Source organism: Mustelus asterias, chromosome 29 (genome assembly GCF_964213995.1).
Source record: "Mustelus asterias chromosome 29, sMusAst1.hap1.1, whole genome shotgun sequence".
Taxonomy (NCBI): domain Eukaryota; kingdom Metazoa; phylum Chordata; class Chondrichthyes; order Carcharhiniformes; family Triakidae; genus Mustelus; species Mustelus asterias.
In genome coordinates this window covers 11,944,008-11,970,378 of record NC_135829.1, presented here as the reverse complement: position 1 = coordinate 11,970,378, position 26,371 = coordinate 11,944,008, and the positions used below count along the sequence as shown (strand labels likewise).

The 26,371-nt window shown below is 47.6% G+C and overlaps 1 protein-coding gene across 1 annotated transcript in view; it reads left to right on the top strand.

Moving 5' to 3' along the window:
* The first annotated feature begins 419 nt into the window (after nt 1-419).
* The window catches only part of parp6b (poly (ADP-ribose) polymerase family, member 6b), a 111,869-nt gene continuing 85,917 nt past the window's right edge, over nt 420-26,371 (top strand). Inside the window, exons 1-3 of the mRNA XM_078200007.1 lie at nt 420-544; nt 20,528-20,684; nt 24,370-24,486. Coding sequence (XP_078056133.1) covers nt 20,682-20,684; nt 24,370-24,486 — 120 coding nt within the window. The 5' untranslated portion in view covers nt 420-544; nt 20,528-20,681. The remainder of the gene's footprint in view (nt 545-20,527; nt 20,685-24,369; nt 24,487-26,371) is intronic.

Below are 26,371 nucleotides of genomic sequence, written 5' to 3'. Positions count from 1 at the left end.
GATTAGCTCGGGTAAATGTGTGGGGTTAACGGGAATAGGGCCTGGGTGGGATTGTGGTCGGTACAGACCCCATGGGCCGAATGGCCTCCCTCTGTACTGTGGGGATTCTATTCTATGGATTCTTTGAAATCATTTTAAAAGAAGCTGTCTTTTTAATGGGGCAGTTCAAGTGACCAGACAACCCCCCCCACGTTGGATACAGAGCAAGGGTAGAACACAGATAATTTTGAGAGAGATGCGTGTAGAACACCGTGGATAAAAAAAAAACAAATCCCATCCTCTCATTGTTATCTTCGACTCTCTTTATATGGTTAGGGTTTGGTAGGTCACTCGGCTGGCAGTCATGTGACTTACGTAGCACAGAGCATGCCCGAAGCTAGCAGAGCAGCCCAGAGTACAGCTAAATACAAAAGCTGAGAGAACACGGAGCTTTGAGATTCATCCCCTGTCGGCTCTGCTCCCTCTCGTCCCCCTCACGGTGACACAGCCGGCATCCTGGGCAGGGTGGGGGGGGGGGGTGCGAAAACAGCATCGGGTGGCCACAGTAAGTACCGACTGTTGCCACGTCTCATGGCAGTGGCAGCTTTTAATCAGAAAAGAAATGACAAGAGGCAGTGTTGCTGAACAGAACTAAACCCACCTACCCGACTGTTCCAAGTAAAATGCTCCCCCACCCAGCCTTTCTGCTTTGCTGGAATCCAAAACTGCTAATCCTCACAGTGTATTCACTAAAACAATTGATTTTTCTATTTCTTTTTTAGTGCTTGCATGGGGTGGTGGGGGTTTTTTTTTCCCCCACAGGTTTGGGTAAATTAAGGCGCTATCGTTTGTTAGTCCACCTCAGATCTGAAGGGAGGGATGACACACTGTGCCAATCTCATCCCTCTCGCATTCCCTGTCCTCATTCCCGACTGGGAAGCTCCGGGGCCCGTCTTGCTGCCGGTGGAGGGAGGGGGGCGGGGGGGGGGGGGGGGGGGGGGGGGAGTGGAGAATAATTTGGAAAGAGTGACCAGTGAACCCCGGCCTGGCACTCATTTTTCGACCAATTATTAAAAATGGCACGGGTACCAAGTCGTCTTTTCCAAGCAAGATGATCAGATTCAACAAGGGGGAGGCTGGGGGAAGGATGTAAAGAGAATGTTGTGCTTTTTTTATTCCATGCGAACTGATCGAGTCAACAGACCAGTTCCATCGTTGCTACGAAATATCGCTATAACGATTTCCTCACAATTATTTTTATTTGATTTTTGATCCCAATTTATAACCTGACATGACCGTTATATTGTGCCAATGAAATCTCTTTGTCATGGTTTGAAAGCATTTTGTTTGAGTCAATTATTAATTACGATTTTGAGAGGATCTGACAGGGGAGCAGGATGGAAATTCGCACAGACCCCTGAATTCAGTGTCCGTGGTAACCCCAGGGCTATCTATCGCACTTGTGTGCACCCAGAACGCACCCCCCCTCCCTCCCCACCGATGCACAGATTACAGGGCCATCACTGTCTAATCTAAGACCGTCCAATTTGTGGCATTCACTTCAGTGCTGGCAATCTAATTGTGCAAATTTAGTGTCGTCTTCTGGTCCTTTGTTCATCAGTTGGTCCTGTTTGAATTTTGTAGGCCTTTGAATGTTTGGAGAAAGGTTGTTAGTTCTGTTGGCAGTTTGGCTGTAAAGATCCCAAAGCAGCAATTTGAGATTTTTTTTATTTGTTCGTGGCGTCGTCAGCTGGGCCAACATTTATGACCCATCCCTGAGGGCGGTTTTTCATTAGTCAACCACATTGCTAGAATCATAGAATCCCTACAGTGCAGAAAGAGGCCATTCGGCCCATCGAGTCTGCACCAATAACAATCCCACCCAGGCCCTATCCCCGTAACCCCACATTTTTACCCCGCTAATCCCTCTAACCTACGCATCCCGGGACACCAAGAGGCAATTTAGCATGGCCAATGCACCTAACCCTCACATACTTGGACTGCGGGAGGAAACCGGAGCACCCGGAGGAAATCCACGCAGACATGGGGAGAACATGCAAACTCCACACAGACAGTGACCCAAGCCGGGAATCGAACCTGGATCCCTGTTGCTATGAGGCAAAGGTGCTAACCACTGTGCTACCGTGCCACCAGTGCTGTGGCTCTGGAGTCACATGTAGGCCAGACCGGGTAAGGACAGCAGATTTCCTTCCTTAAAGAGACATTAGTGAACCAGGTGGGTTTTTACGACAATCGGCAATGGCTTTGTGGACTTTTAATTCCAGATTTGTATCAAATTCGAATTTCACCAACTGCAGTGGTGGGATTTGAATTCGGGTCCCACGAGCATTACCTTGAGTCTCTGGATTACTAGTCCAGCAACAATACCGCTACGCCACTGTAAATGAAAGGATAGAGGAATTGGAGAGAGTATTTAACTCCGGGTCTGGCAGCGAGAGGGAGGTGGATGCTTGTGTGCAGCAATGACTATGGCAGAAGCAATGATGGAAGGCATGCACGTAGGGGCAATCGCCTGGTGGAACTGGAGGTGGAGGAGGCGGAGGGGTGCATAGAGGCCATTGAGATGAATCTCAGCAACTAAGACTCCAAGACTATGGTTTTGCCACATTACACTAACGAAGGGGTGATGGAGAAGCAATGCTTGAGGATCAGTGGTGGGCAAAATGCGGCCTGGGGGCCACATGCGGTCCATCTGGGTTCTGAGTACAGCCCCATGAGACATTGTATTGACTGTTGACCATGGGCAGGGTTGCCAGATTCCGCTGATTCCTGTCAGTGTAGTTTTTTTCCTACCGGTGTGACTGAAATGATTCACACTAAAGCAAGGGCGAGTGAAGTGAGGTGGGTGCTGATTGCTCACAACACTGACTGTGAGAGCCGTGCGCTCCCTCTGTGTCCAAAGTGTCAATATTCCTTTTGTTTTTACCATTTGAAGTTGATGACAATTCCATTAATATATAAATGATGCAGCATTTTCTATAACTCATTGAAATATTCAGTGTGTATTAAATGTATTTAATCTTATTCATGGGGTCACGGTTAGTGAGCAAACCCGATTTCAATCTTGCGACCCACTGAGATGAAGGAGGGACCACTCACTCGACTAAGTCATTGCTGAGAAGGCTGAGGTTGAAGAGGGAAGTTGTGAATGGAGCCTGCCATTTGATCCATAACAACCTCCAGGGTTAATCAGTTATTTTTGGCGGCAGGGTGGCACAGCGGTTAGCACTGCTGCCTCACAGCGCCAGGGACCCGGGTTCGATTCCAGCCTTGGGTGACTGTCTGTGTGGAGTTTGCATGTTCTCCCCATGTCTGCGTGGGTTTTCTCCGGGTGCTCCGGTTTCCTCTCAGAGTCCAATGATATGCTGGTTAGGTGGATTGGCCATGCTAAATTGTCCCTTAGTGTCCAAAGATGTGCAGGTTAGGTGCATTGACCATGCTAAGCTGCCCCTTAGTGTCCAAAGATGTGCGGGTTAGGTGGATTGGCCATGGTAAATTGCCTCTTAGTGTCCCAAGATGTGTGGGTTAGGGGGAATAGCAGGGTAAATACGTGCGGTTACTGGGCTAGGGCCTGGGTAGGATGCTTAGGGGATCAGTGTGGACTGGATGGGCGAGTGGCCTCCTTCTGCACTGTAGGGATTCTATGGTTTTATTCTGTCAGTTTTTCACACCATTGGCACCAGTTCTTTCAGCCACATTGTACTTTCAGACATCAGGAAGCAGTTGTTTCTATTAAGGATCTTGTTCTGATTGGCAGTCAGTGACTAGTGGAGTTCTGCAGGGATCTGTGCTAGGACCCCAACTGTTCACAATATATATTCATGATTTGGAAGAGGGAACTGAATGTATTATCTCCAAATTTGCAGATGATACAAAGTTGGGTGGGAGGGTGAGCTGTGAGGAGGATGCAGAGATGCTTCAGCGTGATTTGGACAGGCTGAGTGTGTGGGCATCTGCATGGCAGATGCAGTATAATGTGGATAAATGTGAGGTTATCCACTTTGGTGGCAAAAATAGGCAGACAGATTATTACTTGAATGGATGTAAGTTGAATGAGCTGTATACTCAATGAAAATTTGGAGACTTCATGCATCAGTCGCTGAAAGTAAGTGTGCAGGTATAGCAGGCAGTAAAGAAGGCAAATGGTATGTTGGCCTTCATAGTGAGAGGATTTAAGAATAGGGAATGGGATGTTTTGCTGCAATTGTATAGCACATTGGTGAGGCCATACCTAGAGTATTGTGTGCAGTTTTGGTGTCCTTATCTGAGGAAGGATGTCCTTGCTATAGAGGGAGTACAGTGAAGGTTTACCAGGCTGATTCCTGGGATGTCAGGTCTGTCATATGAGGAGAGACTAAGTCGATTAGGATTATATTCATTGGACTTTAGGAGAATGAGAGGGGATCTCACAGAAACTTATTAAATTGTAACAGGGTTAGACAGGGTAGATCCAGAAAGAATGTTCCTGATGGTGGGGGGAGACCAGAACTAGGGGTCATAGTTTGAGGATAAGGGGCAAACCTTTTAGAACTGAGGTGAGGAGAAATTTCTTCACCCAGAGGATGGTGAATGTGTGGAATTCACTTCCACAGAATGTATTTGAGGCTTAAACGTTGTCTGATTTCAAGAAGAAATGAGATATAGCTCATCTATATGGCTAAAGGGATCAGGGGATATGCGGGGAAGGGGGGGGGGGATCAGGATATTGAATTCGATGATCAGCCATTGATCAAAATGAATGGGGGAGCAGGCTCGAAGGGCCGAATGGCCTACTCCTTCTAGTTTCTATGTTTCTAAGGAAATAGCTGAATTGCTTTGCACCTTAATTATTTGCATTAGCACCAAGTTTGACCGCGAGTTAAATACTCACCTGTTGAATTGCCCCATCAGCTATGAGTATCGTTGTAACAAGTTTAATTGGCCTTTTTATTTAACTATTCTGCTATTCTTGTTTTTTTTTTGGGAAGATGAACCTGGTTAGAGCAGCTGCTAAATGCAGCTGAATAATCAGTTAATTTTTCCTTTTTTCTCCCAAGATTTAGGCACTCTTTGCCCATCTCTGCCAAGAATCACAAGCTAGGGAATTGCAAATTGTCAAACCATGTGCTAAATGTTTCTTTATGTTAAGTTGGACTTTTCCAAACTCTGATTTTTATGGGCCACATTTCCAGCTACACTACAAAGTGGCCCCACTTTGATTTGAATCCACTTTCTCATTAAACTGCATGTAGCCCGGCACGATGGCACAGTGGTTAGCACTGCTGCCTCACAGCGCCAGGGACCCGGGTTCGATTCCTGGCTTGGGTGACTACACGTGTGGAGTTTGCATGTTCTCTCCCCTGTGCCTGCGTGGGTTTCCTCCGGGTGCTCTGGTTTCCTCCCACACTCCAGAGGTGTGCAAGTTAGGTGGATTGGCCATGACAAATTGCCCTTTAGTGTCCAAAGATGTGCAGGTTAGGTGGATTGACCATGCTAAATTTCCCCTCAGTGTCCCAAGATGTGCAGGTTAGGTGGGTTGGCCATGCTAAATCGCCCCTTAGTGTCCAAAGATATGCATGTTAGGTGGATTGGCCATGTTAAATTGCCCCTCGGTGTCCAAAGATGTGCAACTTAGGTGGATTGGCCATGCTAAATTGTCCCTTAGTGTCCAAAGGTGTGCCCGTTAGGATTGGCTGTGATCCATGCGCAGTGTTACAGGAATAGGGTGGGGGAATGAGACTAAGTAGAGGTCTGTGCAGACTCGATGGGCCAAATGGCCTTCCTCTGCACTGCAAGGAATCGATGGAATCTTTGGATTTGGCTGATGCCAATAGACCACTGTGGCATTTAGGATTCATCACCAGTATCTTTCAGTCCTCAGCAAATGTCACTGATGAAAGCAACAGTAGATCAGCCAGGGTAAGGGTGAAGACAGGCGCATGAGAGTCTCATTGCCCAGTTCTTGCAAAGAACTCTGCAATTGGGATTCCCTTTGAATGCATTTGCCAAACCGGTGTTTGCCATTCCCGATTAATGCATGCTGCTTGTGCAGGGACTGTATTGAGCATCTGGGCAACTGACACTTAGGCTGGGACTCTACCACCTCACCTGCCGCGGAATCGGCGCGGGCGAGGGTCTGACAACGGAAATCTCCATTGACCTCGGGCGGGAATTTCCGGTCTCAGCCCGAGCGCGGCCGTAAAATCCCTCCCCTTAATTTCCTGTACGGTGACAGGCTCGGCAGCCATGAATTTCTGCTGTTAAAACGGGCTGTGCTTGGTGTGTTTAATGGATTCTGTTGCTGCGTTTGCCCCTTGTGTGTTGTGAACTTCCCTGTGCTGAGTTCCACCACTCAACGCTTCCCCAACTGGAGGAGTCGTGTCTGTAGTTGGCTACACGGCCGACTGCAAAACTGCATGGGATGCAGATGACGCACCCTGGAGAAATACATCATTGCTGGTGACCTTTTGGTGCTGTAGATGCTCTGCACTCTCAGAGGCGGCGTCTATTATCACTTGCGTGAAGCCACAAGCTGGGCACCCAGAAAGCTTCTGGGTTGATTTTTTTAGTCCCCACTAGGGCCGGATGTCCCTGTGGAAAAGGAGCACGTGGTGTCCAAGGGCACTGTTGAAGCCTTCCGTGCCCATTTGGCACCGCAGGGGCTGGAGTGTATTATCGACCCCTTTAATCACATTGTAGTTTGATGTTTTAAGTTTCCTTTCTACTTTTGTCTTCAGTTTCGGGTGGTTCCCTTCTTTTTGGGGTCTGCCCCTTTTAACTTGTCCCTCAGTTAATTCGATTTAGTTACTCGTTTAGTCAAAAGGATTGGCAACCTGGGACCAATTGTATTGTGGGAGATATTGATATGTCATCACAGGTATAAAAGGAAGGACGGAGTGGGACAAAAGCAGACAGCAACTTCCACCTGCCAGAGAAATAGCTCTGAGTTCAGCTCTTAGCTTCAAAGAACAAAGAAAATTACAGCACAGGAACACGCCCTTCAGCCTTCCAGGCCTGCACCGACCATGCTGCCCAACTTAACTAAAACCCCCTACCCTTCCGGGGACCATATCCCTCTATTCCCATCCTATTCATGTATTTGTCAAGACGCCCCTTATAAGTCACTACCGTATCCGCTTCCCCTACCTCCCCCGGCAACGAGTTCCAGGCACCCACCACCCTCTGTGTAAAAAAACTTACCTCGTACATCTCCTTTAAACCTTGCCCCTCGCACCTTAAACCTGTGCCCCCTAGTAATTGACTCTACCACCCTGGGAAAAAGCTTCTGACTATCCACTCTGTCCATGCCTCTCATAATCTTGTAGACTTCCATCAGGTCGCTCCTCAACCTCCGTCGCTCCAGTGAGAACAAACCAATTTTCTCCAACCTCTCCTCATAGCCAATGCCCTCCATACCAGGCAACATCCTGGTAAATCTTTTCTGTTCCTCTCCAAAGCCTCCACATCCTTCTGGTAGTGTGGCGAGCAGAATTGAACACTATATTCCAAATGCGGCCTAACTAAGGTTCTATAAAGCTGCAACATGACTTGCCAATTTTTAAACTCAATGCCCCGGCCGATGAAGGCAAGCATGCCGTATGCCGCCTTGACTACCTTCTCCACCTGCATTGCCACTTTCAATGACCTGTGTACCAGTACACCCAGATCCCTTTGCCTATCAATACTCTTAAGGGTTCTGCCATTTACTGTATATTTCTTATCTGTATTAGACTTTACAAAATGCATTACCTTACATTTGTCCGGATTAAACTCCATCTGCCATCTCTCCGCCCAAGTCGCCAACTGATCTATATCCTGCTGCATCCTCTGATGGTCCTCATCACTATCCACAAATCAACCTTTGTGTCGTCCGCAAACTTACTAATCAAACCAGTTACATTTTCCTCCAAATCATTTATATATATTCCAAACAGCATAGGTCCCAGCACTGATCCCTGAGGAACGCCACTTGTCACAGCCCTCCATTCAGAAACACACGCTTCCACTGCTACCCTCTGTCTTCTTTGACTGAGCCAGTTTTGTATCCACCTTGCCAGCTCACCTCTGATCCCATGCGACTTCACCTTCTGCACCAGTCTGCCATGAGGGACCTTGTCAAAGGCCTTACTGAAGTCCATGTAGACAACATCCACTTCCCTACCCTCATCAATCATCTTCGTCACTTCCTCGAAAAAGTCGATCAAGTTCGTGAGACACGACCTCCCCTTCACAAAACCATGTTGCCTCTCACTAATACATCCACTTATTTCCAAATGGGAATAAATCCTGTCTCGAAGAATCCTCTCCAATAATTTCCCTACCATTGATGTAAAGCTCACCGGCCTGTAATTACCTGGATTATTCTTGCTACCCTTCTTAAACAAAGGAACAACATTGGCTATTCTCCAATCCTCTGGGACCTCCCGTGTAGCCAGTGAGGATGCAAAGATTTCTCTCAAGGCCCCAGAAATTTCCTCCCTTGCCTCTCTCAGTATTCTGGGGTATATCCCATCAGGCCCTGGGGACTTGTCTACCTTAATGTTTCTCAAGAACCTCAATACCTCCTCCTTTTTGAACTCAACATGGCTCAAACTATCTACACATCCTTTCTCAGACTCATCATCCAGCAAGTCCTTCTCTTTAGTGAATACTGACACAAAGTACTCAATTAATACCTCGCCCATTTCCTCTGGCTCCATGCATAGATTCCCTCCCTTGTCCTTGAGTGGGCCAACCCTCTCCCTGGCTATCCTCTTGCTCTTTACATATGTATGGGATTTTCCTTAATCCTGCTGGCCAATGCTTTTTCGTGACCCCTTTTAGTCCTCCTTCGTCCTTGCTTAAGTTTCTTTCTACTTTCCTTGTATTCCATACTTGCTTTGTGTGTTCCCAGCCTCCTAGCTTTGACAAATGCTTCCTTTTTCTTTTTGACTAGGCTCACAAGTTCGTTGTTCTCTCAGAAGGGTGCCTCCCCCAACTACAGTGGTGAAAATTCCAACCCCAGTCTTTACTTACATGAGTCATTTTCCCTCAAAAATATACTTCAGCCGTAACAGTTGAAAGTAAGAATATTGAGCCGTTCAAAGATAGCACTGATGGTTAGCACTGCTGCCTCACAGCGCCAGGGACGCTTGTTCAATTCCGGCCTCGGGTCACCGTCTGTGCGGAGTCTGCACGTTCTCCCCGTGTCTGCGTGGGTTTCCTCCGGGTGCTCCGGTTTCCTCCTAAAGGCCAAAGATGTGCGGGTTAGGTTGATTGGCCATGCTAAATTGACCTTCAGTGTCAGGGGGGATTAGCAGGTTTATGTGGGGTATGGGAATGGGGCCTGAATGGGATTGTGGTCGATGCAGACTTGATGGGCCAAATGGCCTCCTTCTGCATCGTAAGGATTCTATTCTATTGCATTCCGTAATGTGCCGTGTGTCTTTCAATACAGCACATGGCACTTTGAGGAGCCCAACCTTTCGAGTTTGTATGACTTTTCTTCAGAGCCACAGAGGGAGGGAGAAATGTGTTGGGTGGAAGGCATAATGCAGTGGATGCTTGGGCATCTGAAACAAAAACAGAAAATGCTGGAAAATCTCAGCAGGCCTGACAGCATCTGTGGAGTTAAAGTTTATTTATTATTGTCACAAGTAGGCTTACATTAACGCTGCAATGAAGTTACTGTGAAAATCCCCTAGTCGCCGCACTCCGGCGCCTGTTCGGGTACACTGAGGGAGAATTTAGCACGGCCAATGCACCCTAACCAGCACGTCTTTCAGACTGTGGGAGGAAACCAGAGCACCCGGAGGAATCTTACTGAATGGCAGAGAAGGCTCGAGGGGCCAGATGGCCTACTCCTGCTCCTAGTTCTTATGTTCTTAAACCCACACAGACAGGGGGAGAACGTGCAGACTCTGCACAGACAGTGACCCAAGCCGGGAATCGAACCTGGGTCTCTGACACTGTGAGGCGGCAGTGCTCACCGCTGTGCCACAAAAGAATAGAGCTAACGTTTCGAGTCTGGATGACCACAAAATGTGTCAGAAATGTGTTGGGGTTGTATACTATTTAAAAGGGGGTGGGGCAAGGTTGAAGGGTAGTGAATGGTGGGAGCGAGGAGAAGTGACATGCAGGTCATGACACGGGAAGTATTAATGACAAGAGAAGGTGCTAGCTGGTGAGCAAAGGTAAGGTATCAGAATGTGTTAACGGGAGAATAATGGTCCACCATCTACAGTATTTTGCTTCAATGAAAAATAACATCCTTGCCTCACATTACGATGAGATCAGTCAGCACTCGCACAGTTTTGACAATCTAGCTTCACGTTGAGCTATTTTTGGCCACAATTTCCAATTTCAAAGCTCGACTCTCCAGATTCTTCTAAATTTATGAGGCTCCAGTGGCTTATTGTCTGCTTCATAAGCATGAAGAGCTCATTGTTCTCAGTTTCTCCGTGTTTTAGCATTACCATGAACCAAGGTCTGGTTCTCAGAGGTAGCCCGTAGGAATGCTGGGAGGATGTTTCTTCCAAGATGGTCCAAAAACATACTGATAGAATCCCGAGAGTGCAGAAGGAGGGCATTCGGCCCATCGAGCCTGCACCGACAACAATCCCACCCAGGCTCTATCCCCTTAACCCCAAATATTTCGAATCAAATCATAGAATCCCTACAGTGCAGAAGGAGGCCATTCGACCCATCGAGCCTGCACCGACCACAATCCCACCCAGGCCCTTTCCCCATAATCCCAGCTACTTACCTCATTGATTTGATTTGATTTGAATTTTTTGATTTGATTTATTATTGTCACATGTATTGGTATACAGTGAAAAGTATTGTTCCTTGCGGGCTATACAGACAAAGCATACCAATCATAAAGAAGGAAAGGAGAGCATGCAGAATGTCGTGTTACAGGCATAGCTAGAGTGTAGAGAAAGATCAGCTTAGTGCGAGGTAGATCCATTCAAAAGTCTGATGGCAGCAGGGAAGAAACTGTTCTTGAGTCGGTTGGTACGTGATCTCAGACTTTTGTATCTTTTTCCCAATGGAAGAAGGTGGAAGAGAGAATGTCCGGGGTGCGTGGGGTCCTTAATTATGCTGGCTGCTTTTCAGAGGCAGCGGGAAGTATAGACAGTGTCAATGGATGGGAGGCTGGTGGGAGTGATGGATTGTGCTACATTCATGCCCTTTGTAGTTTCTTGTGGTCTTGGGCAGAGCAGGAGCCATGCTAAGCTGTGATACAACCAGAAAGAATGCTTTCTATAGTACATCTGTAAATCCGCCTAAGTGTCAATTTAGCATGGCCAATCCATCTAACCCGCACATCTTTGGAGTGTGGGAGGATACCGGAGCACCCAGAGGAAACAACCCACGTAGACACAGGGAGAATGGATATCCCTCTGTACCCATCGTACCCATGTAACTATCGAAATGCTTTTTAAAAGATAAAATTGTACCTGCCTCTACTACTACCTCTGGCAGCTTGTTCCAGACACTCACCACCCTCTGTGTGAAAAAATTGCCCCTCTGGACAATTTTGTATCTCTCCCCTCTCAACTTAAACCTATGCCCTCTAGTTTTAGACTCCCCTACCTTTGGGAAAATATATTGACTATCTACCTTGTCTATGCCCCTCATTATTTTATAGACCTCTATAAGGTCACCCCTCAGCCTCCTACACTCCAGAGAAAAAAATCCCAGCCTATTCAGCCTCTGCTTATAACTCAATCCATCAAGTCCCGGTAGCGTCCTAGTAAATCTTTCCTGCACTCTTTCTAGTTTAATAATATCCTTTCTATAATAGGGTAACCAGAACTGCACACAGTGTGGCCAAGTGTGGCCTTACCAATGGCTTGTACAACTTCAACAAGACGTCCCAACTCCTGTATTCAATGTTCTGACCAATGAAACCAAACATGCCGAATGCCTTCTTCACCACTCTGTCCACCTGTGACTCCACTTTCAAGGAGCTATGAACATGTACCCCTAAATCTCTTTGTTCTGTAACTCTCCCCAATGCCCTACCATTAACTGAGTAAGTCCTGCCCTGGTTCAATCTACCAAAATGCATCACCTCGCATTTGTCTAAATTAAACTCCATCTGCCATTCGTCAGCCCACTGGCCCAATTGATCAAGATCCCGCTGCAATTGGAGATAACCTTCCTCACCAATCTTGGTGCCATCTGCAAACTTACTAACCATACCCCCTATATTCTCATCCAAATCATTAATATAAATGACAAATAACAGTGGGCCCAGCACTGATCCCTGAGGCACACCGCTGGTCACAGGCCTCCAATTTGAAAAACAACTCTCTACAACCACCCTCTGGCTTCTGTCAAGAAGCCAATTTTGTAACCATTTAGATATCTCACCCTGGATCCCGTGAGATTTAACTTTATGCAACAACCTACCATGTGGTACCTTGTCAAAGGCCTTGCTAAAGTCCATGTAGACAACTTCAACTGCACTGCCCTCATCTACCTTCTTGGTTACCCCTTCAAAAAACTCAATTAAATTTGTGAGACATGATTTTCCACTCACAAAGCCATGCTGACTGTCCCTAATCAGTCCTTGCGTCTCTAAATGCCTGTAGATCCTGTCTCTCAAAATACCTTTCAACAATTTACCCACCACAGATGTGAGGCTCACTGGCCTGTAGTTCCGAGGCTTTTCCCTGCAGCCCTTTTTAAACAAAGGCACAACATTTGCCACTCTCTAATCTTCAGGCACCTCACCCGTGACATGCTCCTCATCCCCATTTTCCTGCCTTCTCCCCATAACCCTTCAACCCCATTACCAATTAAAAATCTGTCTAACTCCTCCTTAAATTTACTCACTGTCCCAGCATCCACCGCATTTTGGGGTAGCGAATTCCACAGATTCACAACCCTTTGGGAGAAGTAGTTTCTCCTCAACTCTGTTTTAAATTTGCTACCCCTTATCCTAAGACTGTGACCTCTCGCCCTAGAATGCCCCACATGAGGAAGCATCCGCTCCACATCTACTTTATCCATACCTTTTATCATCTTGTAAACCTCAATTTGATCTCCCCTCATTCTTCTAAATTCTAGAGAGTATCGGCCTAAACTGTTCAATCTCTCTTCATACGACAAACCCCTCATCTCTGGAATCAATCTAGTGAACCTCCTCTGAACTGCCTCCACTACATCTTTCCTCAAATAAGGGGACCAAAACTGTGCACAATATTTCAGATATTGGCTCCTTTGGCACTGTAAATGACTTGTTGGTTCAAATGAGCCACAGGAATTTGGTTTCAAGGCAGCAGTGACTTGCACCACCTCAGATGGGCCTCCCGCAGTCTTGAAAGAGGTTTGGATGTCTTGCCATGGAAGCGGTCAAAGTTCAGGGATTGCCTCATTGGTAAACATTTGCGGTACAGTCCCATGGACATCTCCAAATAACAATGGCAATATTCGGAATTGGGGAGGCGATGGCCTAGTGGTATTATCCTGGACTATTAAACCAGAAACTCAGCTAATGTTCTGGGGACCCGGGTTCGAATCCCACCATGGCAGATGGTGGAATTTGAATGAAAAAAAATCTGGAATTAAGAATCTACTGATGACCATGAAACCATTGTCGGAAAAACCCATCTGGTTCACTAATGTCCTTTGGGGAAGGAAATCTGCCATCCTGGTAAATACTGGCCAGCCAGAGACGTCCATGTCCCATGTATGAATAAAAATAAAGCCCTAAAAGGAAATCTGCCATCTTTATCTGGTCTGGCCTACGTGTGACTCCAGAGCCACAGCAATGTGGTTGACTCTCAACTGCCCTCCAAGGACAACTAGGGATGGGCAATAAATGCTGGCCAGCCAGCGATGCCCATGTCCCATGAATGAATAAATAAAAAAGAGGTACTATAAGGCTTCTTCCATTGTAAATACTCTTACGTCCCCACATATCTCCATCAACGTTTAGTTCCTGCAGAGTGAGATATCTTTGAAAGGAATGTCATGTGGTGGATGTTTTCAAGTAAGAGGCAAATCCCTTTAACTGTAGTTGCAGATTAAGATGAACAAAAGTCAGCAGTATAACTGGTCTAAAGAATCATTAATCCACAGAAAATAGTGATGACTGGTGCACAAATGCAGTGGAACACGAAATTGCCTGTGGCTTTTAATCGCAAGAGACACTGCAGCCTCTGTGAGTTTTATCCTGCCGACTAGATATTCAATGCCAGGATTTCCCATGCTGGTTTCAGGACCCTAGTCAGGATCAAAGATTTGTAGCTCGCACTGTGTGGAGAGCACTCACTGTCCTGTAATTTTCCTGAACTGGCCAGTTGATGACCCCACCATCCAGTTGGGGATGGGCTCTCGAAGCTGGGCAGCCAATAGGAGGCTATCCAACTCAGAAGAAGCAGCAAGCCACCCTTTAGATAAGAGAGAGACGGGGGTGTGGGGGGGTGGGGGGTGGGTGGAGGGTGGTGCCCCAAGATGGAGATACCTTCTCGCCAACATTTTCCAGCCTTCCAATAAACAAAATGGCCGCAGCAGTCAAGCTGCCATTGTGGATCTCCGTGCAGGAAGCCACTCAGGCAGAGCAGGCCGCTAGGCCTTCCCGCAATGTAGCCCGCGCCGTTCCACTGCTGGGAGGCTGCCTTCAGGCAGCGACACTGTCCCCAATGTTCACAGTTAGCTTCTAACTATAGACTGGTTAGATGGATTTAATTGGCTATCCGTCTCTGAGCAAAGTGGCTGGATACTGCTATTGGGGGCCGGTTTAGCTCAGTTGGCTAGACGGCTGGTCTGAGACACAGAGTGAGGCCGACAATGGCGGTTCAATACCCGTACCAGCTGAGGTTATTCATGAAGCCCTCACCTTTTCAACCTTGCCCCTCGCCTGAGGTGTGGTGTCCCTCAGGTTAAATCACCACCAGTCAGCTCTCCCTCTCGAAGGTGGGAGTGAGCCTCTGGTCATCTGGGACTGTAGCGACTTTACCGTTTTTACTGGTGGGATGCTGACCACCTGCATGCTCCCCACCCACCATACCCCCCATCCCCCCCACCCACCATACCCCCCACCCACCATACCCCCCATCCCCCCCACCTACCATACCCCCCCATCCCCCCCACCCACCATACCCCCCATCCCCCCCACCCACCATACCCCCCATCCCCCCCACCCACCATACCCCCCATCCCCCCCACCCACCATACCCCCATCCCCCCCACCCACCACCGCTCCCCACCCACCATCCCCCCCACCCACCATACCCCCATCCCCCCCACCCACCACCGCTCCCCACCCACCATCCCCCCCACCCACCATACCCCCCAACCCCCCCACCCACCATACCCCCCATCCCCCCCACCCACCATACCCCCCATCCCCCCCACCCATCATACCCCCCATCCCCCCCACCCACCATACCCCCCATCACCCCCACCGACCATACCCCCCACCCACCATACCCCCCATCCCCCCCCGCCCACCATCCCCCCCACCCACCATACCCCCCATCCCCCCCACCCACCATACCCCCCATCCCCCCCACCCACCATACCCCCCCACCCACCATACCCCCCATCCCCCCCACCCACCATACCCACCATCCCCCCCACCCACCATACCCTCCATCCCCCCCACCCACCATACCCCCCATCCCCCCCACCCACCATACCCCCCATCAAGAGCTAAAAATTCAACCCCCAGCTGAAGAAAAGAATCAGCTGGAAATGTGGAACTGGGAAGATGTTTCCATCAGTGGGAGAGTCTGGGATGTGAGGGCACAGCCTCAGAGGAAAGGGACGACCCTTTAAAACCGAGATGAAGAGGAATCTAGTGAGTGGTGAATCTGTGGAATTCATTGCCACAGAGGGCAGTGGAGGCCAGGTCATAGAAATCATAGAATCCCTACAGTGCAGAAGGAGGCCATTCTGCCCATCGGGTCTGCACCGACCACAATCCCACCCAGGCCCTATCACGTAAGCCCACGTATTTACACCACTAATCCCTCTAACCTACATGTCCCGGGACACTAAAGGGCAATTCAGCATGGCCAATGCACCTAACCCGCACATCTTTGGACTGTGGGAGGAAACCGGAGCACCCGGAGGAAACCCACGCAGACATGGCGAGAACATGCAGACTCCACACAGACAGTGGCCCAAGCTGGGAATCGAACTCAGGTCCCTGGAGCTGTGAGGCAGCAGTGCTAACCACTGCCTCACAGCTCCAGGGACCCGGGCTCGATTTCCGGCTTGGGTCGTTGAATGTATTTAAGACAGAGATAGCTAGGTTCTTGATTGGTAAGGGGATCAAAGGTTACGGGGAAAAGGCAGGAGAATGGGGTTGAGAAACGTATCATCCACAATTGAATGGTGGAGCAGACTCGATGGGCCGAATGGCCTAATTCTGCTCCTATGTCTTATGGTCTCACGGAGTCCAATTTATATAATTTCAGTGAGGTTGATGGACTCTGTACAGCAGTATATGTATCTTGAGCCCCAGCACTGCTCATAACATAAGCAGGCAGCACATACCTGCTCCTATGGTGCACCATTTGACTTTGTTTTGTTCTCTCCACTCCATTTAGTAGGTTGTTATATCGGGCCTGAAGTGCCAATGAGCACAGAAAGTGGCCCCAGACACTTACAGGCAAGTGGGAGAAGGTTCATGCTTCTATTAACAATCCATTGGCTTTGCCAAGGAGACTTGGACAAATTTAAAATAAGGACAGATTTGGGTACAGTGTTTCAATAATCTAACAATTACTGTATACGCTCAATTATCATCAAATCCCTACAGTGCAGAGGAAGGCCATTCGGCCCATCAAGCCTGCACTGACAACAATCCCACCCAGGCCCTATCCCCGTAACCCCAAATATTTACTCTGCGGCACGGTGGTTAGCACTGCTGCCTCACAGCTCCAGGGACCCGGGTTCAATTATGGCCTTGGGTGACTGTGTGGAGTTTGCACGTTCTCCCGTTACTGCGTGGGTTTCCTCCAGGTGCTCGGGTTTCCTCCCAGACTCCAAAAATGTGTAGATTAGGTGGATTGGCAATGCTAAATTGTCCCTTTGTGTCCAAAGATATGTAGGTCAGGTGGATTGGCCATGCTAAATTGCCCCTTAGTGTCCAAGGATCTGTGGGTTAGGTGGATGGGCCATGCAAAATTGCCCGTTAGTGTCCAAGAATGTGTAGGTTTGGTAAATTGTCCCTGCTAAATTGTCCCTTAGTTTCCAAGTATGTGTAGATTAGGTGGATTGGCCATGCTAAATATGTGGGGTTACAGGGATAGGGCTGGGGAGAGGGCCTGGGTAAGATACTCTTGCTGACAGTCGGAGAGTCAGTGCAGGGTCGATGGGCCGAATGTCCTCTTCTGCACTGTCGGGATTCTATGTACCTGTAATGATACTAACAAACTTGCTACTTCAGGATAAGTCACAGTAGGAAGAGGGGGAGGGTGATGGAACTGCGGAAGAAAAGGGGGTGGACTGCGAAGCAATTGATATATTTAAACGTCATCTTTTGTCAGCTGGAACATCCTTAGTTGTGTTCACATTCCCTTTTGATTCCAGCTTCCCCACTTGGACCGCTTTGCTCAGTGCCTGTGCCTCTTGCTGTTCTTTGCTGAGATGTGGCAGCGTTTCATAACTCAACTCCCGTGGAAGTGAATCAGAATCCAAGTGCAGAACATCATGGCATCTGTAGATGTGCCAACTTCAACAACAGGCAGAGTTCAGTACAACCATCATTTCAACGTCCTGTGGAGACTGGCATGAACAAATTGGCAATTCTAAATGCGCATTAGCACATGAGGAGTAAGCCAATGCCATGAATACCTTGCGGGTAAACTGACCACATCCATCGACTGTGCGTTGCCAAAACATATTTAAAAAGCCACTCCCACCTCCCAGGAATTTGGGGAACTTGGCAATTGTTCACCCATTCCGGAGTTTACAGCGCAGCGTCCGAGGATGCCACTCCAGTGCAGTACTGAGGGGGTGCAGCATTGTCGGAGGATCCGGGTGAGATTTTCCGCCCTGGAACTGGAAAATCCGCCCCCCCATTGAGGTCAGCGGATCTTTCCACGGTCTGACCCTCGCCTGCTATGATTCCCAAGGCAGGCGGAATGAGTAAATTCACCCCACCATCTTTCAAGTGAAGCATCAAACCAAAGCCCAGGCTGCCGTCCCAGTTGGACTGAATGGATAAATGTTCCCAATGTTATCTACATGTGGAGAAGTGGCTGTGGGTGTTGGGACAACTAAATTTTCAAGACTGAGGTTAATCAACAGACTTTTTTTTTGTTAGTTAAAAGGCGGCACGGTGGTGAGCACTGCTGCCTCACAGTGCCAGGGACCCAGGTTCAATTCTGGCATTGAATGACTATCTTGTGGAGTTTGCACGTTCTCCCCGTGTCTGTGTGGGTTTCCTCCGGGTGCTCCGGTTTCCTCAGTCTAAAGATGTGCAGGTTCGGTGGATTGGCCATGCTAAATTGTCCCTTAGTGTCCAAAGATGTGCAGGTTAGGTGGATTGGCCATGCTAAATTGCCCCTTAATGTCCAAAGATGTGCAGGTTATGCAAATTGGCCATGCTAAATTGCCCCTTAGTGTCCAAAGATGTGCAGGTTAGGTGGATTGGCCATGCTTCTTAGCGTCCAAAGATGTATGGGTTAGGTGGATTGGCCATGCTAAATTGCCTCTTAGTGTCCCAAATTGTGAGGGTTAGGTGGATTGGCCATGCTGAAGTGCCCCTTAACGTCCAAAGATGTACAGGTTACGTGGATTGGCCATGCTAAATTGCTTCTTGGTGTCCAAAGGTCTGTAGGTTAGGTGGATTTGCCATTTTAAATTGCCCCTTAGTGTCCCAAGATGTGTGGGTTAGGTGGATTTGCCATTTTAAATTTCCCCTTAGTGTCCCAAGATATGCAGATTAGGTGGACTGGTCATGCTAAATTGCCCCTTAGTGTCCAAAGATGTACGGGTTAGGTGGATTGGCCATGCTAAATTGCCCCTTAGTGTCCCACGATGTGTAGGTTGCGGGATTACCTTTCTGTCCTGCATTTATGGGGTTGAAATCCGTTCGACTCCTGAATTGTCTTGATTGCTCCGGGAGTGGTGGTCATTGTAATGGATCTATCTTTGCAGTTGCAGCTAAAAATAATCAATTATAAATGACATGTTGGTATTTCCAAGCATATGGCTACGCTCCTCACATTGCTCAGCACCCCCACCGTTGAGAGCTGTTACCCGTGTCCACCTCAGTGTGTCCAGCTGTCGGCCCTCTTTCAGCCCAGCACGGTTCCTGCTGCCTCCTCCACCCCAGTGAAGCCGTCTGAGAACGCACCATTGTTCTTTTTTTTTGTTTCACCCCTGGTGACATCTGTTCTCCACTTAAAAAGGGTACCCTGGGTACAATAGCTTCGAACTTCGCAGATGTCAATCTCTTGTTCCCACTGTGCAGAGTGCGCAGCTGCTGGCTTTACCTCACAGCTTTCCCCCACAGAAACAGATGGAGAGAAAATGAGAGAGAGAGAGAAAATAAACCTGAAGTAACATGTCCATAATTCAGTCAGCAGATTCTTGCTGCTAACGTGGTTACTTTAAATATTTTGCAGCGTCGCTCTTCAGATTTAACCTTCGCCAACATTTTTCTTACGTACATGATTCAAAGTTACGGGCGCTATAGAGGGAGCACAGCGAAGGTTCCTTTTATTCGATCATGGGACGTGGGTGTCGCTGGCTGGGCCAGCATTCATTGCCCATCCCTAGTTGCCCTTGGAGGGCAGTTGAGAGTCAACCACATTGCTGTGGCTCTGGAATCACATGTAGGCCAGACCGGGTAAGGATGGCAGATTCCCTTCCCTAAAGGACATTAGTGAACCAGGTGGGTTTTTCTGACGATCGACAATGGTTTCATGGTCATCAGTAGACTCTTAATTCCAGATATTCTTTTATTGAATTCAAATTCCACCATCTGCCGTGGCGGGATTCAAACCCAGGTCATTAGTTGAGTTTCTGGATTAATAGTCTGGCAATAATACCACTAGGCCATCACCTCCCCTATTTTACCAGGCTGAGTCCTGGAATGGCAGGTTTGTCATATGAGGACAGGCTAAGTCGGTTAGGAGTATGTTCACTGGAGTTCAGAAGAGTGAGAGGGGATCTCATAAAAACTTATAAAATTCTGACAGGGTTAGGCAGGGTGGATTCAGAAAGAATGTTCCCAATGGTGGGCAAGTCCAGAACTAGGGGTCATAGTTTGAGGATAAGGGATAAACCTTTTAGGACTGAGGCGAGGAGAAATTTCTTCACCCAGAGGGTGGTGAATGTGTGGAATTCACTACCACAGAAAGTAGTTGAGGCCAAAACGTTGTGTGATTTCAAGAAGAAATTAGATATAGCTCTTGGGGCTAAAGGGATCAAGGGATATGGGGGGAAGGGGGGATCAGGATATTGAATTTGGATGATCAGCCATTATCAAAATGAATGGGGGAGCAGGTGTGAAGGGCCGAATTGCCTCCTCCTGCTTCTAGTTTCTATGTTTCTATTGATTTGTTTTTTTGCCTTCCTTCCCTTTCATCGACAGAAGAAATTGTTGAGAGATCATCTGTGGGCAAGGAGATTGCACGACGCTGGCGACTGTTTGCGGGGCCTTTTTCTTCGTTATTTCCAACCCACCCGGCGTTATGGAGGACCGAGGCCTACTCCTAATTCAGGCACGTCTCTGAATTTCAGCACCAATGGTGAGTGGGATCATGGAATTTTTCGCCAACCGCACGTTGACCACCAAGGGTTTCAGTAACTCTTTCAGTGCCTCATGTCCAACCCCACCATCAAATTATACTTCACTAGTCATGTCAACTAGGGTGGTACAGTGGTTAGCACTGCTGCCTCACAGCGCCAGGGACCCGGGTTCAATTCCTGGCTTGGGTGACTGTCTGTGCAGAGTCTGCATGTTCTCCCCGTGTCTGCGTGGGTTTCCTCTAGATGCTCTGGTTTCCTTCCACAGTCTGAAAGACGTGCTGGTTGGGTGCATTGGCCATGCTAAATTCTCCCTCAGTGTCACCCGAACAGGCGCCAGAGTGTGGCGACGAGGGGATTTTCACAGTAACTTCATTGCAGTGTTAATGTAAGCCTACTTGTGACACTGATAAATAAATAAACTGAGCAAAATGACATTAATAATTGATGATTTAACCTTGATATCATAATAGATATCAAGGTGAAATAGTAGACTGGACGACACGGTGGCACAGTGGTTAGCACTGTTGCCTCACGGCACCAGGGACCCGGGTTCAATTCTCAGCCTTAGGTCACTATCTGTGCGTAGTTTGTACGTCCTCCCCATGTCTGAGTGGGTTTCCTCCGGATGCTCTGGTTTCCTGACACAGTCATGATGTGGAGATGCCGGCGTTGGACTGGGGTAAACACAGAAGTTTAACAACACCAGGTTAAAGTCCAACAGGTTTATTTGGTTTTGCTACCAAATAAACCTGTTGGACTTTAACCTGGTGTTGTTAAACTTCTTCCTGACACAGTCCAAAGACGTGCAGGTTAGGTGGATTGGCCCTTAGTGTTTCAAAATTTGTGGGTTAGGTGGATTTGTGGGCTAAATATATGGGCTTACGGGGGATTGGGCGAACTGGTGGGCCAACTTAAGAGGCTCTGTCGGAGAGTCGGTGCAGACCCGATGAACCAAATGGGCTCCTTCTGCACTATGATTCTATGATAGACGCAGAATGAGCCGGCCACTTCTTGTTTAAGTAATATCTGGAATGAAGTACCTACTGATGATCATGAAACCATTGTCGATTGTCAGAAAAATCCATCTGGTTCACTAATGTTCTTTAGGGAAGGAAATCTGCCATCCTTACCTGGTCTGGCCTACATGTGACTCCAGATCCACAGCAATGTGGTTGACTCTCAACTGCCCTCCAAGGGCAAGTAGAGATGGGCAATAAATGCTGGCCAGCCAGCGACGCCCATGTCCCACAAATGAATTAAATATATATTTTTTTCTGCATTTTAATTGCAGATAGCCCACTGTATATATTTATTCTGTAATTGTTACAAATCACAGGTATCTAATAAGTGTTTACTTCCCTCTACTATTACTGGTTAATATATTTGCATAAATTTCTTATCTTTGGTATTGAGTTGTATTTAAAATATGTTAAAATAAGATGGATGACAACTTGGGGACTAAAATATTAAGGATTGTGAATTTTATACATAAAGACTTGGGTTGCACATGTACATTCAAACTAACATTACAGCAGGTTTATTGAAAGAGATGTTCTCTGCTCTGCACAGTACTGAAAGTAATTCAGCACCCTATGCCAACACCCGAATGACAGTGCCACCACATCATGTGATGAGCTCTTAAAGCAACTCTTAAATATATGACAGGAACTTGGGGAGCATATTAAGCAGTGAGTTGGAAATTGTGCACAGAGAATCTGTGTGGAAATTCTTAGTCCAGTGTTTGCCCAACTATTTTCCAACATGTTTAGAATCCCTACAGTGCAGAAGGAGGCCATTCGGCCCATCGAGCCTGCACATTTCCCCCTACAAAGATGGCAGCTATGGATGTGCCTTGCTGTGCATTGCCCCCTACAAAGTCCCACCCAGGCCCTATCCCTGTAACCCAACATATTTACCCTAAAATTTAAAAACGTTTATTTATCAGTGTCACAAGTAGGCTTACATTAACATTGCAATGAAGTTACTGTGAAAATCCCCTCCTCGCCACACTGAGGGAGAATTTAGCATGGCCGATGCCTCTAACCAGCACGTCTTTCGGACTGTGGGAGGAAACCGGAGCACCCGGAGGAAACCCGCGCAAACACTGGGAGAACGTGCAACCTCCACACAGACAGTGACCCGAGACTGGTTTTGAACCCGGGTCCCTGGCGCAGCAGTGCTGACCACTGTGCCATCGTGACATCCCATTTTAACATTTGGAAGTTGTCATGACCACCGACACTAAGAAAAAAACATAACAGCAGTAAAACAGAATCAACACATTCACTGTATTATTATTAAAGATTGTACATTATAGATCAGTGTACAATACATTATGTAAATATAAAAATCTGAGTTTTTAAAGCCCTTTGTAAACATATTATTGTTTTAGGCACTTCAGCTAAGCTCTGTATATTATCCAGTGGAAGGAGTCAGTAAAGATCTTCTCCTGTTTCTTGATCCAGGGTGGCTGGGCATGTGTCTGCAACACATCACCCTTGATTAAGATGGCAGCCACACATGTGCCCTGCTGCATGTTGCCCCCTACAAAGATGGCGACCATGAATGTTCCTTGCTGCACATTGCCCCCTTCAAAGATGGCAGCTATGAATGCACCTTGCTGCATATTGCCCCCTACAAAGATGGCAGCCATGTATTTGTATGCCTTGCTGCACATTGCCCCCTACAAAGATGGCAGCCGTGGATGTGCCTTGCTGCATGTTGCGCTCTACAAAGATAGCAGATATGTATGTACCCTGCTGCACATTGCCCCCTATAAAAATGGCGGCTGTTAATCCAGGCCTGTCCTCGGGAAAGCATTGCAGCTGCTGTCCTGTTTGGTGCCAATGTGGGACCAGCCCCCTTTCATTCAGAGTTCTCAGTCTACGCTAGGCATCTCCCCATGCATCCTCAGGGTTGTCATTCCCCTCCATTTCATCAGACAAGCAGGGCAAAGGCAGGAAGCCACCTAGGCCTTGGTGCTGGAGTAGGGCACAGTTTCCGAGAAGGAGCACCTCGCGACCTTCTCCACTGTTTCAGTGACCCCAATGGCGATGGCCATCCATAGTTTAAGAAGCGCTGGCTTAGCCTGTGATCTGGTATATTATCACATTTGTTTTTGAATGCAACCTGGCTGTCCACTAATTGCGGATATTTAAATATCATGTGGCAGCAATATCGTTGTATGAGAAGTTTTTTGTTTTATACGTTCATGGGATGTGGGGTGGGATTGTTATCGGTGCAGGCTTGATGGACCAAATGGCTTCCTTCTGCACTGTAGGGATTCTATGATTCTAAATATATAGACATAACAAGAAGGGAAAATGGCCATCATAGAAGCATCGAATCCCTGCAGTGCAGTACGAGGCCATTCAGCCCATTGAGGCCTAGTGGTATTATCGCTAAACTATTGATCCAGAAACTCTCAACTGCCCTCTGAAATGGCCTAGCCAAGGGCAACTAGGGATGGACAATAAGTGCTGGCCAGCCAGCGACGCCCATGTCCTATGAATGAAGAAAACAAAAAAATTCTGATACAACGATATCGCTACCACATGATATTTAAATATCCGCAATTAGTGCATGGGAATTGACTGTTGATTTTTACCACTTGCTTGTACCTTCTGAGTTGTGGCGACGGTGGTTGTATTTGTGTGCTTACCTCTGGTATTGCTTTCACCTCAGGCTGCCAACAGTACAGAACGAGGTGCGGCCTGTCTGACTAGGCTTTCCCCAGTTGTGTGGCGCTTTCCTCACTCAAGCTTGAAAGGATGGGGAGGAGGCAATCAGAGCTGTCAACAGGTGGGATCACATTGCCAAATACTGGTTAGTGTCTCTAATCTGCTCAGTGTTGCCAGAACGGGGATTAGATCCTCTTTTTGTTCTAACATACTCCTATTATTTTTGTATCTTATCTTCCCCACTCACACATTAATCTCCAGCTCCTTCTTTTTAAAGAAACAATTTATTTCCCCTTTGAGTTCTTCACTTGCCTCCTATCCGATCATGTGATTCATTGACTGAGAAATCTGTTATGTCCCCTGCCCCATTGATTTGATTTGATTTTATTATTGTCACATCTATTGGGATACAATGAAATGTATTATTTCCTGCGTGCTATATAGAGCATACCGTTCATAGAGTACATAGGGGAGAAGGAAAGGAGAGGATGCAGAGTGTAGTGTTACAATGTAGAGAAAGATCAACTTAATATAAGGCAGGCCCATTCAAAAGTCTGCAGGGAAGAAGCTGTTCTTGAGTCAATTGGTATGTGATCTCAGACTTTGTATCTTTTCCCAGATGGTAAAAGGTGAAAGAGGTTATGTCTGGGGCGTGTGGGGTCCATGATTATGCTGGTTGCTTTTCCAAGGCATTGGCAAGTGTAGATGGATTCAATGGATGGGAGGCTGGTTTGCGTGATGGACTGGGCTACTTTCCTGACCCTTTGTAGTTTCTTCTGGTCTTGGGCAGAGCAGGAGCCATACCAAGCTGTGATACATCTGGAGAGGATGCATTGGTGAGAGTCGTAGTGGACATGCTGAATTTCCTTAGCTTCCTGAGAAAGTAGAGGCATTGGTGGGCTTTCTGAACTTTCGTGTCGGAGTGCAGAGATCAAATCAGGTTGTTGGTGATCTGAACACCCAGGACCTTGGGGTCCGGGTCCATAGGACTCTAAAATCGGCCCCGCAGGTGGAAGAGGTGGTTAAGAAGGCGTATGGTGTGCTGGCCTTTATCAATCGAGGGATTGAGTTTAGGAGTCCGGGGATAATGATGCAGCTATATAAGACCCTCGTCAGACCCCACTTGGAGTACTGTGCTCAGTTCTGGTCGCCTCATTACAGGAAGGATGTGGAAATGATTGAAAAGGTGCAGAGGAGATTTACAAGGATGTTGCCTGGATTGAGTGGCATGCCTTATGAGGATAGGCTGAGGGAGCTCGGTCTTTTCTCCTTGGAGAGACGTAGGATGAGAGGAGACCTAATAGAGGTATATAAGATGTTGAGAGGCATAGATCGGGTGGACTGTCAGAGGCTTTTTCCCAGGGTGGAAATGGCTGCTACGAGAGGACACAGGTTTAAGGTGCTGGAGGGTAGGTACAGGGGAAATGTTAGGGGGAAGTTTTTCACACAGAGGGTGGTGGGCGAGTAGAATCGACTGTCGTCAGTGGTGGTGGAGGCAAACTCAATAGGGACTTTTAAGAGACTCCTGGATGAGTACATGGGACTTATTAGGATGGAGGGTTATAGGTAGGCCTAGAAGGTAGGGATATGTTCGGCACAACTTGTGGGGCCGAAGGGCCTGTTTGTGCTGTAGTTTTTCTATGTTTCTATGTAAACTTGTAGCTCTCGACCATTTCCACTTCATCCCCTTGATGTAGGCTGGGCCATGTTCTCCATTATGCTTCGACGACGATCTCCTTCATTTTACTGACATTGGGGGAGCGATTTTTGTCATCACACCATTTCGCGAGATTTTCTATCTCCTTCCTGTACTCCGTCTCATCATTGTTGAGATCCGACCCACTACGATGGTGTCATCAGCAGACTTGAAAATCGGGTTAGCTGATAGATCTGTGGGTTGAGGGGGATAACCTTTCTCAACCTACCATCTGGGAAAAACCTACATTGTCACTCTTCCTCTCCATCTGTGGACGAAGCACCATGGTTCTCTTGGGCACTTAATCCTG